At 40.5% G+C, this 18,370-nt stretch overlaps 1 protein-coding gene across 1 annotated transcript; it reads right to left on the minus strand.

The window, feature by feature from the left end:
• Positions 1–304: 304 nt before the first annotated feature.
• On the minus strand, positions 305–18,121 carry sdf2l1 (stromal cell-derived factor 2-like 1). The gene is made up of 3 exons (XM_028825395.2): positions 17,863–18,121; positions 6,912–7,108; positions 305–772 (listed from the first exon to the last, which is right to left on the minus strand). The coding sequence occupies exons 1-3, from the start codon at positions 18,047–18,049 to the stop codon at positions 494–496; spliced, it is 663 nt and encodes a 220-aa protein (XP_028681228.1). The 5' UTR covers positions 18,050–18,121; the 3' UTR covers positions 305–493.
• Between the last annotated feature and the right edge of the window lie 249 nt (positions 18,122–18,370).

The raw sequence follows: 18,370 nt of genomic DNA on the forward strand, positions 1-18,370 counted from the left end.
CAAAAACATGGGGGGTGTGGAGAGTACAAAAGGCGGCAGTGGAACCAAACACATTACTTAGATTAGGACTTGACATTATATCTCTGGAAGCTGCTATTTAATCATGCGTAAAATTATTAGTGTAAGAAACAAATGGCAGCTGCAGGGGTTGTCTAAATGGAACACAATCTGTTTAACTCATCGTATAAGTGGAAGTTTGTGCCTTACAGTCATCACATGCATCTGAAATATATCACCCAACTATTGGTTTCCTCTCCATTCTCACAAAGGTTTCTTAAGGATTAGACAGGCACAAACAAAGTGGTTAAAGTTAAACACCGAATCTATTTGCAATAAAATAAGATCAAACACACACCATCAGAAGAGGGTTTTAGTTTTCCAAAATTTACACTTGCAAACAAATAAGAAAATAATATAAAAAGGCTGGTCTCATTTTTGGAAAACACACATTCTTAATAACAAACACTCCCTTTAACAATGTGAACAACAAGTTTCAAAGTTCATCATGATTTGGTGACTCGCTGCTGGGTTTGATGAAGACTCCCTCCATAACCTTCCAGTAGTTATTGTGATTTGCACCTTGCATTCCATGGACTTCCTTTTGACCTCTGATGGGATGGCCATACTGCTCACCAGTGACACTAAGGTACACTTCAGTCCCAATGTGTTTGAAGCGTACAGCATCATCCCGTTCCCAGTAAATCCCACTGCACTGGACATTCCATACATCCAGATCGTCTCCTTCACCGTTTTCACCAAACGCACTGACCTCCTGTACAGAAAAAAAATCAACACAATTAATGATGGAATGCATTGTTTTAACATTAATAAAAAAAAATAAAAACCAAAGCGCTTTGCAATTATTTATAACATTAAAAGTACAGAGGTTCTTCTCATCCTCTGTAGACTTTTTGTAGGGGCAAAATACATGGTCAGTGGCTTGTGTCTCAGTTATCTGGAGAGTTATGTTGTCAGGTGACTTCTAAAATTCTCTCTAATAAACACAGTCACACCTCCTCTAACTGTAGTACCAGGATTTATGTCTGGATGATGTTTACTAGCAAATGCTTGGTAGCTCAGGTGACCCACATCGTTTGGTTAGCAAAGAGTGAGGGTCAGGTATAACATCTGCTGCATGACACGCATGGGTCGCACAGATATCAAGTACATTTCTCTCCAAAATGGAAGGTCTGGTGGAACAAACTAAATTTGCAAGACGACACGGCTGTCACCATGGTGTGTAAACTAAAAAAAAAAATAAAAAAAAGCTGATATATTAATCTGTTTTCCTGAACTAGTTTTTCCCAGTGCCCTTTCTGGCAGTATCAATGACATGGCCATTAACAACCCTGAATGGGATGGGACTTTAAAGCAGTCCTGGAGGACCCCAGTGGCTGCAGGTTTTCATTCTAACCCTTTTCTTAATTAGTGACCTGGTTTTGCTGCCAATTAACTTCTTTTGAATTCATTTTAATTGACTTGCTCTTGAAGACTCGGATCCCTTAACTGTTTTTTTCCTTAATACAACAATGAGATACAAAATGAGCCAAAACTTGACCAGCAAACTGTGTGTCCATCATACAATATCTGAAAATAAACAACGGTGAAGCAAATGCTGATCTGCTCAGTTCCCCAAAACATTTTAACAGTGCTCACTGGAAAGAGAAAATCCACAATTTCAGAAAGGTATGCTACTACACAATGAGAGAGAGCAGCAACAAGCTATGGAATTAAAGAACGGGTTTAATTAACCACAAGACTCTGCGCCTAATTAAGCAACTGGTTGGAGTGAAATTGATTAGAGTTTGAGGCCCTGACCTAGTTGGCCATCTGTTGGCTCACTCACTTTACATTTCATTTCCGTTTGGGTGACATTTAAGGAAAGAAATGAAGCAATTTAGAGGAAAGATTAAGAAATTCAGGGGAACAAATCTTGAAAAATAAGTCCATTAAAATTAATTCAAAAGAAGTTAAATTAGAAGAAAAAACAGGTCACTAATTAAGAAAAGGGTTAGAATAAAAACCTGCAGCCACTGCGGCCCTTCAGGACCGGAGTTGGGCACCCCGGCTTTAAAGAAACAAGGACATTTTTGGGATACAGTAGGAAAGAAAAGTGGAAGATCTGGAGAAAACCCAAACATAATATGGATAGTGAGCTAGTTCAGAAATGAACCCTGGACTATGGAATGGCAAAGATGCAGCAGCACTAGCCACCACACCACCCTAGAGCCAATTCCTCTCTCCTAAATAATGTCAATGTGGCATGTATTTAACACTTAGACTTACAGTGAATTGCAGTTATTTCATCATTATATATTAATCAGTGGGGTGCAAGGTAACTTGCTCAGGGTTACACAGCAATTCAGCAGTGAAGACTGAGAGGAATTTTGATTTCCAATCCAGTTCTCAAGGCATTAGGATACATCATTAGTCAAAAATGAATCTGACAGTATTTACAGGGAAGTCAGCACTGTCAAAGGTTAATGACCGGAACAGTGGGGTAGGAAGCAACTGTGCTGTGACAGAGAACTTCTGACTAATGCGACAATACTAAACCCATGGACCTCCATAAAGGATGGACAATAAAGTAAAAGCAAATTGGTCTGACAATCTGCTTTAGCTTTAAAACTTGTAAGAGACAAAAAGAATTAACACCCTAAATGGCAGCAATGAAGAGCATTATTTCATTGTAGCCATTTTTATTGGGGGCAGCATGGTAGTGCAGTTATATTGCTGCTGCCTTGCAATAAGGAAACCAAGGTTATTGTCCTGGGACCTCCCTGCATGGAGTTTGAGCATTATTTTCCCCCCTGTGTCTGTGTGGGTTTCCTCCTACTGTCCAACAACATGCAGGTTAGGTGAATTGGCAACATTAAATTGGCCCTAGTGTGTGTAATCGCCCTGCAATAGACTGGGGCCTTGTCTAGGGTTTGTTCCTGCCCTGTGCTGGTTGGGACAGCCTTGTTGAAATATACAAATCAGCCACTTGCTTAAAATGTTTGCTGCTTACTTAGCTTTGCATTCAGAAGCATCTAGCAATAAAAGCAGCATTCTTCAGATAAATATTACCACAAATATACACTTTCCGCAACACTTTATTTTGTGCTCTTTTTTGTTTCTTTTAAGGAAAAGTCATTCAACTTCTGATGATGTCACAAATGAGGATTCACCCGGTATCAGGGGGAACTATACACAAACACTCTGGTAAAGAGCTCAGACAACCAAGAAGATGACAATGACTAAACTTTTATTTGCAAAGTCAAGTCAAGTTGGGGAACATGCACTGGTACAGCCACTTGGGTCCCCAACAATAAGGATCTTACGAGCTGGATCACTCTCAGGGAAACGCGACACATGGCCGTAGTGCCGTAACGGACGCTCCCTCACAATGCAGATAATGTGCCTCATTCGGGACTCCATGAGCAACCGCTCATTCGACACAAAGTCAAACCAACAGAACCCAAGGATTTTCTGGAGACACACAGAACCAAAGGAGTCCAGTCTTTGTCTCAGGTCACTGGATAGCGTCCATGTCTCGCAACCACATAGCAAAACAGGAAGCACCAGGACTCTATAAAGACTTGGACCTTCGTCCTTTTGCATAGATATAGGGAGCGCCACACACCCCTTTCCAGTGACCTCATGGCTCCCCATGCTCTCCAAATCCATCTACTGACTTCATAGGAAGAGTCACCAGAGACATGAATGCCACTGCCAAGGTAAGTAAACCTCTCGACAAGGTCGACACTCTCTCCGAAAACAGACACTACTGATGGCTGTGCCCAAGAGGTCATTAAAGGCCCTATTGCTTAATTGTTCATTTTCTGCAGTTACAGTGCATCCGTAAAGTATTCACAGTGCATCACTTTTTCCACATTTTGTTATGTTACAGCCTTATTCCAAAATGGATTAAATTCATTTTTTTCCTCAGAATTCTACACACAACACCCCATAATGACAACGTGAAAAAAGTTTACTTGAACTTTTTGCAAAATTTATTAAAAATAAAAAATTGAGAACGCACATGTACATTAGTATTCACAGCCTTTGCCATGAAGCTCAAAATTGAGCTCAGGTGCAACCTGTTTCCCCCTGATCATCCTTGAGATGTTTCTGCAGCTTAATTGGAGTCCACCTGTGGTAAATTCAGTTGACTGGACATGATTTGGAAAGGCACACACCTGTCTATATAAGGTCCCACAGTTGACAGTTCATGTCAGAGCACAGACCAAGCATGAAGTCAAAGGAATGGTCTGTAGACCTCCGAGACAGGATTGTCTCGAGGCAGAAATCTGGGGAAGGTTACAGAAAAATTTCTGCTGTTTTGAAGGTCCCAATGAGCACAGTGGCCTCCATCATCCGTAAGTGGAAGAAGTTCGAAACCACCAGGACTCTTCCTAGAGCTGGACGGCCATCTAAACTGAGCAATCAGGGGAGAAGGGCCTTAGTCAGGGAGGTGACCAAGAACCTGATGCCAAAGCTCCAGAGGTCCTCTGTGGAGAGAGGAGAACCTTCCAGAAGGACAACCATCTCTGCAGAAATTCACCAATCAGGCCTGTATGGTAGAGTGGCCAGATGGAAGCCACTCCTTAGTAAATGGCACATGGCAGCCCGCCTGGAGTTTGCCAAAAGGCACCTGAAGGACTCTCAGACCATGAGAAAGAAAATTCTCTGGTCTGATGAGACAAAGATTGAACTCTTTGGTGTGAATGCCAGGAGTCACGTTTGGAGGAAACCAGGCACCGCTCATCACCAGGCCAATACCATCCCTACAGTGAAGCATGGTGGTGGCAGCATCATGCTGTGGGGATGTTTTTCAGTGGCAGGAACTGGGAGACTAGTCAGGATAAAGGGAAAGATGACTGCAGCAATGTACAGACACATCCTGGATGAAAACCTGCTCTAGAGCGCTCTTGACCTCAGACTGGGGCGATGGTTCATCTTTCAGCAGGACAACGACCCTAAGCACACAGCCAAGATATCAAAGGAGTGGCTTCAGGACAACTCTGTGAATGTCCTTGAGTGGCCCAGCCAGAGTCCAGACTTGAATCCAATTGAACATCTCTGGAGAGATCTTAAAATGGCTGTGCACCGATGCTTCCCATCCAACCTGATGGAGCTTGGGAGGTGCTGCAAAGAGGAATGGGCGAAACTGGCCAAGGATAGGTGTGCCAAGCTTGTGGCATCATATTCAACAAGACTTGAGGCTGTAATTGCTGCCAAAGGTGCACCGACAAAGTATTGAGCAAAGGCTGTGAATACTTATGGACATGGGATTTCTCAGTTTTTTATTTTTTAAGAAATTTGCAAAAACCTCAAGTAAACTTTTTTCATGTTGCCATTATGGAGTGTTGTGTGTAGAATTCTGAGGAAAAAAATGAATTTAATCCATTTTGGAATAAGGCTGTAACGTAACAAAATGTGGAAAAAGTGATGCGCTGTGAATACTTTCCGGATGCACTGTATGTGCTGCAAAACAGATTAACATGTTACATTTCCTAGATTGTTATTGTTATCTGTGTAGGTGTACTGCTAACAGTCAGTCTAATGGAAAAGGTATTTTCAGCAACATGAGAAAAAATAAGTTTGACATTTAATGTTTGTTTAAAAAAAAAAATGAATTATTCATGTCATTGGTGTGTAATGAAGTCCCAGTACAAAAGTCTTTTCTTTGATGTTCTCTGTACCACATGTAGTAAAAGGTTTTTGACCTTCTTAGCTATTCTTCTTCTGTCTACTTGGAAGACTTGATGGCTAAAGTTAATTATGAATACAAATATAAGTTATGTGAAATACCCATTATTAAAATGCCAAGGTTGTTTTTTTATTGGAAGAAAACTGTTTCTAAAGGTCAGCAAAAATCATACAGTACCACTATTTCATGCAAGTGTGTCTTCAATGGCTACTAATATACACATTCGCCTCAGTAGCAGAAGACTTTCATTATTAAATCTCTTACCATGCTTCAAACTTCCCAAACTGGAATATTTTACTTTTTAATCTTTGTGAACTTTAATAAAAAAAAATAAATGCAAAAGGTGACTTCATTTAATTGTGTGTATGTTTTAATGTCACGTAATTCTCTCTGAACAAATCATTTAGAATATCTATTTCAGAGAATATATTTTACTTGAACTATGAATTATCACACCAATCTTGTGCATTTTCAGATTCACAGGACATTACTTTGTTTACCACACACAGCCCAGATCATAATTACAGAGGATCTAAATATTACTAAAACCAAACTTGCATCTGCTGGTCATATATAAAATGTGCAAGAAGAAACACTATGAGCTATATGCTTGCACATTTTTTTTTTTTTTTAACTAAAATTAATCATTATGGGGTCATGGTGAGCCTGTTCTGCTTCCAGACAGCAGTATATTCTGGCATTCATGTCCCAATATACTGGATTATTTTTAAATTATTGATTAATCTAAGTGTGCAAGATGAAGGAAGTGAAATACCTGGAGAAAACCCTCACAGACTCGAGACAACATGCAGACTCTACACAGGCTTGTGCAAGAATCTGAAACCAAGGTGATGGGACTCAGACCACAGTATCAAAGTATCTAAACAGAAGTAATAAACAAAATGGCCAATAATCTTATTTTGTGAACACACTGCATTTTAGCCCTAAAACTGCCACTTTGTCTTGCACAATCACAGAATTAAGACAATGTGCTCAAGTTCTTAGTTTAAAAAGAAAATTCACCACTAAAATACTGCATAAGGTTAAAATCATAAAATTTTATGTCTCATTTTAAAAGTTAAAGCAGTATCAATTTTATTTTATTTTTTAATTCTCTTTCGCCATTTGGCTGAAGACTATTTTGATTTGAAAAGGTTCAGACTTTATCAAAATATTACATTTTGTGTGAAATTTGATTCTTTTTTGTAAGGCTTACCTGATTTCCTGACAGTGGTGACACAAAGTGATGAGAGTGAAGATTGCGCCCAGTGTTCATGTGTGTGAACCTTACTGCCTGGCCACATTTGATGGGCACACCCCTCTGGCAACTGCCTACTGACTTTCCTCTGATGCGCCAGTAGCTGTTGGCATCATCCGATGCTTCAACTCCGGTAACTGACTGCTGTCCACTTCCTATGGAAGAGAAATGATGTAAAAGTGATGAAAAGCAACTCCTTTAAATCTTAGAAATTTGAGATCAGTAAAACAACATTAACTTGCCACTTAATTTTTAAACAACCTTGTCTGAATAATGAAGTATAAAGTTAACAAACTTAGTGTGCCCACTTGCTCCACTAATAGGGATATTAGAAAGATAGATAGATACTTTATTAATCCCATGGGGAAATTCACATACTCCAGCAGCAGCATACTGACACACAAAAAAAAAAAACAAAAAAACACAATATTAAAGAGTAATAAAGATGCAGGTAAAAACAGACAATACTTTGAATAATGTTAACGTTTACCCCCCCCCCCCCCCCGGGTGGAATTGAACAGTCGCATAGTTTGGGGGAGGAACGATCTCCTCAGTCTGTCAGTCGAGCAGGACAGTGACAGCAGTCTGTCGCTGAAGCTGCTCTTCTGTCTGGAGTTGACACTGTTTAATGGATGCAGTGGATTCTCCATAATTGATAGAGCCTGCTGAGCACCCGTCGCTCTGCCACAGATGTCAAAACTGTCCAGCTCCATGCTACAATAGAGCCTGCTTTCCTCACTAGTTTGTCCAGGCGTGAGGCGTCCTTCTAATGCTGCCTCCCCAGCACACCACTGCGTAGAAGAGGGCACTCGCCACAACCGTCTGATTGAACATCTGCAGCATCTTATTGCAGATGTTGAAGGATGCCAGTCTTCTAAGGAAGTATAGCTGGCTCTGTCCTCTCTTGCAGAGAATCAGTATTGTCAGTCCAGTCCAATTTATCATCAGCTGCACTCCCAGGTATTTATAGGTCTGTACCCTCTGCACACAGTCACCTCTGATGATCATGGGGTGCACGAGGGGCCTGGGCCTCCTAAAATCCACCACCAGCCTCCTTGGTTTTGCTGGTGTTCAGGTGTAAGTCCCCTGCGGCGCTCCTGTGTTGCTGACCACAATGTCAGACCTGCAGTTCCCGAGACGCACATACTGAGGTCTGTTTGTAAGATAGTCCACAATCCATGCCACTAGGTATGAATCTACTCCCATCTCTGTCAGCTTGTCCCTAAGGAGCAGAGGTTGGATGGTGTTGAAGGCACTAGAGAAGTCTAGAAACATAATTCTTACAGCACCACTGCCTCTGTCCAAGTGGGAGAGTGATCGGTGCAGCATGTAGATGATGGCATCCTCCACTCACACCTTCTCCTGGTATGCAAACTGCAGAGGGTCGAGGGCGTGGCATACCTGTGGCCTCAGGTGGTGAAGCAGCAGCCGCTCCATGGTATTCATCACATGTGACGTCAGAGCAACAGGCCGGAAGTCGTTCAGCTCACTAGGATGTTATACCTTTGGGACTGGGGTGATACAAGATGTTTTCCAAAGCCTCGGGACTCTCCCCTGTTCCAGGCTCAGGTTGAAGATGCGCTGTAGAGAACTCCCCAGCTCCAGCGCACAGACCTTCAGCAGTCGTGGCGATACTCCATCTGGACCCGCTGCTTTGCTGGCAAGAAGTCTCCTCTGCTCACCTGCGCTGCTGTAATTGTGGGTGGGGAGGTCTCTCCTATGCTGGTATCAGCAGAAGGATGGGTGGAGGGTGCAGTACTCCGAGGTGAGAGTGGGTTAGGGTGGTCAAACCTGTTAAAGAAGTTGTTCATTTGGTTTGCTCTCTTCACGTCTCTCTCGATGGTGGCACCCCACTTCGAGCTGAAGCCAGTGATGGTCTTCATCCCATCCCACACTTCCTTCATGCTGTTATTCTGCAACTTCTGTTCCAGCTTTCTCCTGTACTGCTCCTTCGCCGCCCTGAGCTGGACTCTGAGTTCCTTCTGCATGCGCTTGAGCTCATGCTTATCACCGCCTTTAAAAGCCCTTTTCTTCTGGTTCAAAAGGCCCCTTGATGTCACTTGTTATCCATGGCTTGTTGTTAGCATAGCAGCGTACTGTTCTTACTGGAACTACAATGTCCATACAGAAGTTGATGTAGTCAGCAGTGCAGTCAACAACCTCCTCAATGTTCTCACTATGTGATTCCTGCAGGATATCCCAGTCTGTAGTTCCAAAGCAGTCTCTCACAGCCTCCTCTGCCTCAGGGGACCACTTCCTGAATGAGCGTGTGGTTGTAGGTAGCTCCCTCACTCTTGGTTTGCAGTGAGGCTGAAGCAGAACCAGGTTATGATCTGCTTTCCCAAGTGCAGGCAGTGGGGTGGCGCTGAATGCATCTTTAACGTTTGCATACAGCAAGTCAATAGTCTTATTTCCCCGGGTGTTACAACCCACATACTGGGAGAAGGCAGGTAATGTTTTGTCCAGTGTCACATGGTTAAAATCTCCAGCGATTAGCACAAGCGCCTCAGGGTGCTGCGTTTATAATTTAGCAACAGCAGAATAGATGATGTCACTCGCTACCTCCACATCCGCCCGAGGAGGGATGTAAACAATAACAACAATGACGTGCCCAAACTCTCTAGGCAAGTAATAGGGACGCAAACTTACGGTCAACAGTTCAATGTCCCTGCAGCAAGTGGAGATTTTAACGTTTACATGTCCAGAGTTACACCACCTTGTATTGACATAGAGAACTAGACCTTCTCCTTTGTGCTTCCCGCAGATACTTGTGTCTCTGTCAGCTCTAACTGTGCTAAACCCGGGTAGCTAAAGGTATTTGGCACAGTGGTGCTACAGGTGTAATGGTGTAAAGAGTATTTTCTTGACACAGATAAATAAAAGCAGCCTAAAAGAACATAACTGCTCATCAGGTGTACCCTTCCATAGTAGCAGTGTATCCATATATAAAAAGCCATTTATCAGGTTCATTCTCTGTGTCACAATGTTAAGATTTTGGAATGATTCCAGGAACATGACAATGAACCAGTCTTAAAGCAGAGGCCCCCATGATTAACAATTTCCATCAAAATATAAGGTCTAGGAAGCGAGAACGAACTATTGTAGAGATCTACCACCAAATAATATACTACTACTGCAGGACATAACATACAATTACGCATTTTAATACATTCTTGTTGATTATGGTACTAGACAATAGCAAAGTGTTGTATGTTGGTCACACTCTATACATGGGACATTACTACTGGTACTACTATCAATATATATGAGAGGACAAACAAAACGGCAGCCTTGTTGGGTCCATGTCCTGGTGCATTTAGACTGCTCAGAGCAAACTGGGGAACCAAATGCTTACTAGGAAGGTACATTAGTGGTGTGGACACGTAGTGCATTTTTTCTCTATTATACTTTTAGGATAAATTAGCTACTCTACTGCGGTGGGTTGGCACCCTGCCCAGGATTGGTTCCCTGCCTTGTGCCCTGTGTTGGCTGGGATTGGCTCCAGCAGACCCCCGTGACCCTGTGTTCGGATTCAGCGGGTTGGAAAATGGATGGATGGATGGATAGCTACTCTACTATTAAATAGCCTTACAAAATTCAGCAGGTACATATGAAACAAAAAAAAAAAAAAAAGTAACTATTCATTACAGTGTAAAATTTGAAAAAAATTCACACAGTCCATTTAGACAGCACATTTTTCCAAGGAACAATTACAAAATTTTATCTTGGACAGTTACTCTACCTGAACAAACAATATAAATTTCACAAAGTTTTTTTTTTAGAATTACACTTTACTCATGCTCTTTTACAAAACCTACACATAAATCCTACTGGGAAAAAAATGAAGGCTAACTAGTCTCAAGTTTTCATATATAAAATAACATCTTCAAACTCTTTCCACTGTTTTGAGTTTCTAGTAAAAATGCACTTCAATTTTTATATGAATATGAAGTATTGCTTCAAGCGTTCCATGGCTCACAATCTCAAATGATCATTCTTCCTGGTGTTGTCAGTATCTTTAAGTGACCACTTTGAACACCAATGTTCTGATCCAATCTTGAGGCCAATATCCTTCAGAATTTGCCGTTATTGTTTACCCATGACAATTTAGCCAACTATCCATTTTCAAACCCATGCTATTCAATTCAGGGTTAGTGAAAAAGGCTTTTTTGCCCCATGAATTGCCAAACTAGCCTTTCTGTTGTACTGAGCTGGGCACTATTTGGCACAGCCTGTGATTCAACTGTTTTATTTATTCATGGCAAAGGAAATCAAAGAAGCAATAACTAGGAATAGAGTTATGAAGGTGAAAATAATTAACTAAACAAACAAACAACTTGTTTAATGAAGGTCAGGGCCCAATTAAAAGCAGAACTTGTCTGGGATGAAACCCAGAGGCCACAGAGAGCCCCACGAATGAACTTGAGTATCGCCAAGTTAAGCCATGCTTGGCTTAAGATCACTCAAGTTATTTTAACTCTATACATTAGCTGTCGGCCTTTGATACAATTAACGATTATCACCTCTCATTAAACAACTTCTTTGATTTGCTGGCTTTTTCCACCCTCATCTTGTAGTCATAAAGATGGTGTTTTGCATTTGAGTCATTTTAATATACAGATAACAATGTAACATTGTTTTAGTTTACACAATTTGCTTTTTTTTTTTTTGTACAGAATTTGCCCCCTTAATTATAGCCCAACAGTGAACTCTATCAAAGCAGACACAGATTCAAATGCCAAATAAATGCTATAGATAAATGAATATATAGCAATGCTACTTCTACTTGATCATGAAAAATAGTCAATTTTTTAAATTCCTATAAAAAGTGAATAAAATTTATCAGTAATGGGAAATTTTGCATTAACATTAGATAAAGAAATAACCAGTGAAGCACCAGCATATTAAATTGATATAAGAACAATAATTAGCTGAAATGAAAACCTAGAAAACCTAGAACTACAGAGACCCTCCAAATGCAAGAGTGCAGAAGTGATTGGCCCTCTTATAGAGACACCCAAGAGAAGTATGTTGCTTTGGATTAAAGGATTTGATTAAATTTGAATGTGCATAACAAGAATGAAACAGTAGGCCACACCACCAACATTATACACATGTATATACACATATTACAGTACACCCTCAAAATTCACGGGGTTACATTCCAAGACCACCTGCGAATTGTAAAAAACCGCAAATTTTGGACGTGGTTAAAAAAAATACCTATTTTCATAGTTTAAACCCTAAATATGCCCCCAAAACACTAATTTAATTTCAAACTCAGCTTACTATAATACCTAAAAATAAAGAGTGTAAAGGTAAACCTGTAATACTGTACTGCTATGTCTCTCGCAGTGCTAGAATGTAAAATACTGATGTTACCGCTTTATGTACTGCAATTCATGCAAGCGGTGCAACTCGTTTTGGCAGCATCTTGGGGCTTTAACCGTTAAACTGCCACATATTTGGGGGTTAATGCATCCTGGACGCCAAATACTTTTTGCTGCACTTTAATTAACTGTCACAATTAACAAAGAAAAAGTTACATTTTAATGGAACACATTTTTTTTAATGCAAAGCGCATCACAATTACTGTAACACTGAGCATTTTACACACTGCTAATGAACTGTAAAAACTATTTAAAAAACTACTGGAAAAATATGTACAAATTGCAACTGACGCCATGGATGTAAATCACTGAGCCAACTGTGCTTAAACTGGCTGCACGAAAGCACACAGAGGTAAGCGCCATAGTCTTAGTGCAACTTGGGTCACAGAATTGCACACAAACACAGGAGATTATAGAGACAGGAACTTTATTCAAACACTTCAAACAAACATGTCTCTTTCAGAAGTAAAAGTTGCTCAGCATGCAGTTAGTTAACGATTAAGCAATAGACAAACATCATAGGGGAACACAACCCCCAACAGTAGCAGAGAATGTCTGGGGAAGGAGAGAGAAACAAAGCAATCAGCCAAAAAGGACAGGTACGTTCAGGCTTTTAAGTAAGCATAAGGTCGTATGAGAAGCCACAATCGAGAGAAGACGGTGATTTAGTTATTTTTAGGGTGGAGATTCCAGCCTTGACCCGACACAAACAGAGACAAAAACAAAGCAAACCAGTAATCAAACAGCAAATAAAGAATGTAATGAAAACAAATGAAATAACAATGATACCACCCTTGTTCCCCTTACGTCGATTACACATTAAATACAACAAAGCACAAACATAACACACACAGTAAATCATGAAAAAGTTCATGAAAAACGGCAATGGATGAAATATAATGATGAAAATTGATAGTCCAGAGATCCGCACATTGAATGGGAATGTACAGATAGTCCTAGCAGTAGTTCCTGAAATGGTGAAGATGGATGGACAGGTTCAAGAGCGCTCCTTTCTTTGCAGGATGGCCATGAATCCACTTACAGTCCTCATGTACACAGGCAGACAATCCAGACGCACAAAACGATCCAGGACAAAATGAGTAAGTACAGGTAACCCAACAGAAGACAGACAGACAGGAACTTGAAACACAAATGACAAAAACTTTTTTTTTGGTCACCGGCCCCCTTTTTAAAAGCTGCACTGACATCCTTTGACCTCAACAGCCCCAGCACCCTCAGCAGAAGACCAATCAGAGCCACTGCAGGGACTGCTGGGAGTTGCAGTTTCAAATTCTACTGGCTACTTTCACCATCCCAAGTCGCAGTTTTCTTTACAGCTACTTCCTGTTCTCTCTACAGTACAGATTTGCCATAAAAAAAGCCATAAAAATTGGGGAGGATATTTGCGGTTTCTGCTAACGATTATTAGTTAGGTTCTAAGGAAAAATCCGTGAATGACTGAAGCCACAAACTCTGAACCGCGACTTCACAGGGGGTCTACTGTATATACATGCTGATGTCCTGACATAAAACAAAATCAGGATTCATACCGTGGAGCTTAAGAAATTTTTTTTTTTTTTACACACCTCTGACACTGTGGAAAAAGTACAAAATAAGCTAAGATAAGCTTCTTTTTGTCCCCACACAAGTGCCAAAACATGCATGTTATCGTTCCCTTGTTGTATGCAGTAAAAAAAAAAAAAAAAAAAATCAGCAAACTGATTCAACTGTATCCACTTTATAAAATAATGTGCCTGAACAATAGTAATACATATGATAAAATCTGCCTTAATGCAAACCTTTCATTAATGAATGAATGATAACATGCCCTACATTAAGAAGGCGATGACCAGTACTGTTCTTCTGTAAAGTGGCTTTTTATTTTAGAGTTACTTCTATTGACCCCCTTTAAAGAAAGAAGACTGAAGATTGACTTCAGAGGACTGCTATTATGTTCCTGTGCAAACATGTGATACAGATATCAAGCTTCAGGGAATTGAGACTCAAGTTGTGACAGACATTTTCTGCAGGTGACAAAGCTGCCTGCGAGAGGAGGCCATCTGCAGTAATGCGAGGCATCTGTTTTCTTGCACAGGTGACACAGCTTGAACTCTTAAAACAATGAAGTCTGTCACTTACTCTCAATTTCTAAACTGTCACTGCCTCCTGTATTTACTTTGGAATATAGGGTCATTTATCAAACCAAAAATAAATCCTTCCATATTATTGTTAAAGAAATAAACAAAAAAATGACTTAACCCTTAAGTGTTAAACATTAAATGGAGGTATTTTTGAGGAGAATTCCTGTTTGGGATAAGTCTCTACTAAATTCCATGTAGACATCACAATTATACTTTTTTCCCCCCTCTTTGCAAAACAGCTGAAGCTCTCCCATATTTAATGAGGAAAGCTACTGTTGAAAACTTTCAATTATTACTTAATGCTATCGACAGGACTGAATTGATGGCTTTGCCCAAGATGGTACAGTATACCTATTTACTTATTTTTACTACTGAACTACTCCAACTTGAGTTGTTTTGTTAAAACAGGGATCTTCACTCATGGTCTTGGGAGGGCTGCAGGTTTTCTCTCCAACCAATTAGAAGACAGTTCTTGCTGAAAACAAAACTTTGCTTTTGACTATATGGATTGTTAATGCTTTCATTCATCCATAACAAAATTTTAATTACACTGTAGAGTTTCCACTTCTGAGAACACTACCCATTTGTTTTATGGACCTGAAGTAAAATTAACTCCAAAAAAATATTGCTTTAGCAGCAAATATATTAATTCTAATTAAGAAAGTGGTTTAAGTGAAAACCTGCAGTCACTACAGCCCTGCAGAACTTGGAGTTAGGATCGCTGCTCTACAATGTGATTAAAATTTGTCTTGGATGAATGAAAAACTAAGGATATATACTTGAAAACAAAATCTCATTATCAGAATGGACTGTCTTCAAAGTAGAAAACTGGTTGGAATAAAAACCTGTAGCCACTGCGGCCCTCCAGGACCACAAGTGAAGATGATCCCTGTATTAAAAGATACACCATTGCCCAAGTAAATGGTTTCCAAACAAACTGGATCATGCTTTCGTTAAGAATTTCTCCATTATTTGATGCATTCACAAGCCTTCCAGACCTTCCTCATGCACAACTGGGATGCAACTCAAGTGCCCCCATGCTTCTACCACATAGACCACTTATAAGGCCTATTGTGATGTTATCCAACACATTGTGGTTTCAGAGTTTCTCATTTGTCTATCTGGCTAAATAGAACCGAGATCTGAATCAATCTCACATTCTAAAAATGTAATTTATTTTACCAATGTTATGTAAGGCCTAGAATTTTAGCACCTGACCAGCAGATATGGATGCATTATTTTCCAATTTTAGTCACAGTGATATAATTTTATTTTTAATTATTACCATACACCTCTTAGTTACCTTTCACTTCTCACTCAGATATGTAGTTGTGAAGAATGCTCAGTGTTACCACACTTTCCTTCATTTTCTCTTGGCCACTTTGTTTGATTGGGAGGGTCATTCATTTTCTACTCCCCCTTCCCCAGATTGGTCCTTTTCAATAATCTTATCCCAGATTTAATGTGTTGCCTTGATTTTTTTTCTCTCTCCCATTCAGAACCTTCACTAACCCACCTGGGCTCTTCCCAAGGCCAAGTGCACTTTATCTGAACTCAATGGACAACCTTCAGCTACATCTATGGCTTCTGAAAATATCAGGGTGCAACTAGGCCTGGTGTGTCACAATAAAAGGAATGAATATTTAAACAGAACATGAGGAATATTAGAAATGGTTTGGAAGGATAAGCTTCTACTGAGACATTAAAGACTTTTTTTTGTAAAGCAAATATACACACACTCACTGAGGAACACCTGTGCAACTGCTTATCCATAAATTATATAACCAACCAACCATGTGGCAGTAGCACAATGCATAAAATCATTCAAACATAGGTCAGCAACTTCAGTTAATGTTTAAATCAAACACTAGGATGGGAGGAGTAATGTGACCTCCAAGACTGTGGCAGGATTGTTGGAGCCAGCCAGCTGGTCTGAGTATTTCTGTAACTGCTAATCTACTGGGATTTTCACACACAACAGTCTCTGAAGTTTATTCAGATTGGTACAAAAAACAAAACACATCTAGTGAACAGAAGTTCTGAGGATGGATGGAAACAGAGTGGTGAGGAGATAATAGCCAGATTGTTTTAAATTGACAGAAAGGTTCAGATAACCACTCTGCATGGTGAGCAGAAGAGCATCTCCGAATACACCACATGTCGAACCTTGACACACATGGGCTACAACAGCACAGGACTACATGAGGTTCCACTCATGTACATCAGGATGAGAAATATGCGGCTGCAGTTGTACAGGTTCACTAAAACTGGACTGCTGATGACTGGAAAAACATCCTGGTCTTATAAATCTCAAATTCTGCTGAGGCACACAAACAGAGTGCCACTGTGCCAACAGTATGACTCCATGCACTTAAACTGTCTTCTCCCAGCATTTCGGGCTGGTTGGGGTGGTGTTGTAATGGTGTGGGGAATGCTTTGTCCACACACTTTGTAATGTTACAACCAATCTATCATTGCTTGAATGCTACAGCCAATTTTATTACTATTGCTGACCATGGACACAATTTATTCATCTTCCAGTGCCTATTCAAGCATGATAGGGCACCATGTCACCAAGCACAAGTCATCTCACTGGTTTCATGAACATGACAATGAGGATTTGAATCCAACAGAGCATCCCATCGTGAGTATGCAACTGACAAATCTACAGAAATTGCACGATGCAATCATGTCAACATGGCCCTGAAACTCAAAGGAATTTTTCCAACTTGTTGTGGAGCCCTTGCCACAAAGAACTGTGGTTGTTTTAAGGGCAAAAGAAGGCCCTCCCTAGTATTAGCATCGCGTTTTCAGTAATTTAGATAGATAGATAGATAGATAGATAGATAGATAGATAGATAGATACTTTATTAATCCCAAGGGGAAATTCACTTAGTGACTGTATATTTCAAATAAACAATATTTTATGATATCGTAAAAAAGACTAAGGGATTGAATACTTCGATTATTTTTTTTTTAACAAAAATGATGCACAACACCCTCAAAATAGGCTAGAATGCCAATATGTATCATTGCCAACTAAAAGCCCTGTACAAATGATGGATAGCAAGATAAAATACAACAACGTGTAATTAAGTAACGTGTGATTAAAATCACCCGGGCTTAAACTGTAAGTATCAAGGGGTCAAGATGACAGCGGAGACCATGCCATACAATCCTCCGTCGTCCTTTCATTCTGTACACATGCACGACTGCTTCTAACAAACAGTCCCCGGATATGCTGATGTTTCTATTATTATTATTATTTCAAAACTAAATAACCGCCCGGTACGGTGTTAATTCGGGTTACGTTACATACTCTTGCCACAATTCCAAGGAGCTCAAAAGCTCTTTCTTGATATTCATTTCTCCACTGACCTGAACCGTACTTGACGTCGTGGGAGTGCAGTCTCACATTGTGTCGGGTATTCAGCAGCTTCACCAAGGAGCCGCACGTCACATAACTTAATTCTCCGCTGGCCTCGCTCTGCACAATGACACAGAACACAAACAGAATTAACCGCTTAAACAACCAAAGCTCCGCAAGAACCGGGTGAAGCTTCATCGTTCATTGCACTTTTCAAGCGAGCCGCACACTCTTCTCTTATTTTTAACACCCTTTTTCCACATCTACATCCTCTCAGCCAATCACAGCCTGACAGCTATGTTACCGTTACGCATTCTATATTCCGATTTGTTCAGCTTGGATGACGAGGCGGGGATTAGTGAACATGCTCTTAAATATAACTGGCTGTACCGTTTCCGTGTTGGTCACGCAGCGAGCCGCTCTTCCGGTGAGTCTCGCTCCACGTCGTAACTGTTGATTGGTTCCCTTTGTTTCCACTTCGTCCCACACTTGGCCAATGGCGTGCAGCTTTCGGGCCGT

Source organism: Erpetoichthys calabaricus, chromosome 18 (genome assembly GCF_900747795.2).
Source record: "Erpetoichthys calabaricus chromosome 18, fErpCal1.3, whole genome shotgun sequence".
Lineage (NCBI taxonomy): Eukaryota > Metazoa > Chordata > Cladistia > Polypteriformes > Polypteridae > Erpetoichthys > Erpetoichthys calabaricus.

Excerpts from the sequence above, each read along its gene's own strand:
- sdf2l1 (XM_028825395.2), bottom strand. The coding sequence starts at position 18,049 with ATGAAGCTTCACCCGGTTCTTGCGGAGCTTTGGTTGTTTAAGCGGTTA. Across the intron at positions 7,109-17,862 it reads CGACGTCAAGTACGGTTCAG|GAAGTGGACAGCAGTCAGTT; the intron begins GTCAGTGGAGAA and ends TCTCTTCCATAG. Across the intron at positions 773-6,911 it reads CACCACTGTCAGGAAATCAG|GAGGTCAGTGCGTTTGGTGA; the intron begins GTAAGCCTTACA and ends TTTTCTGTACAG.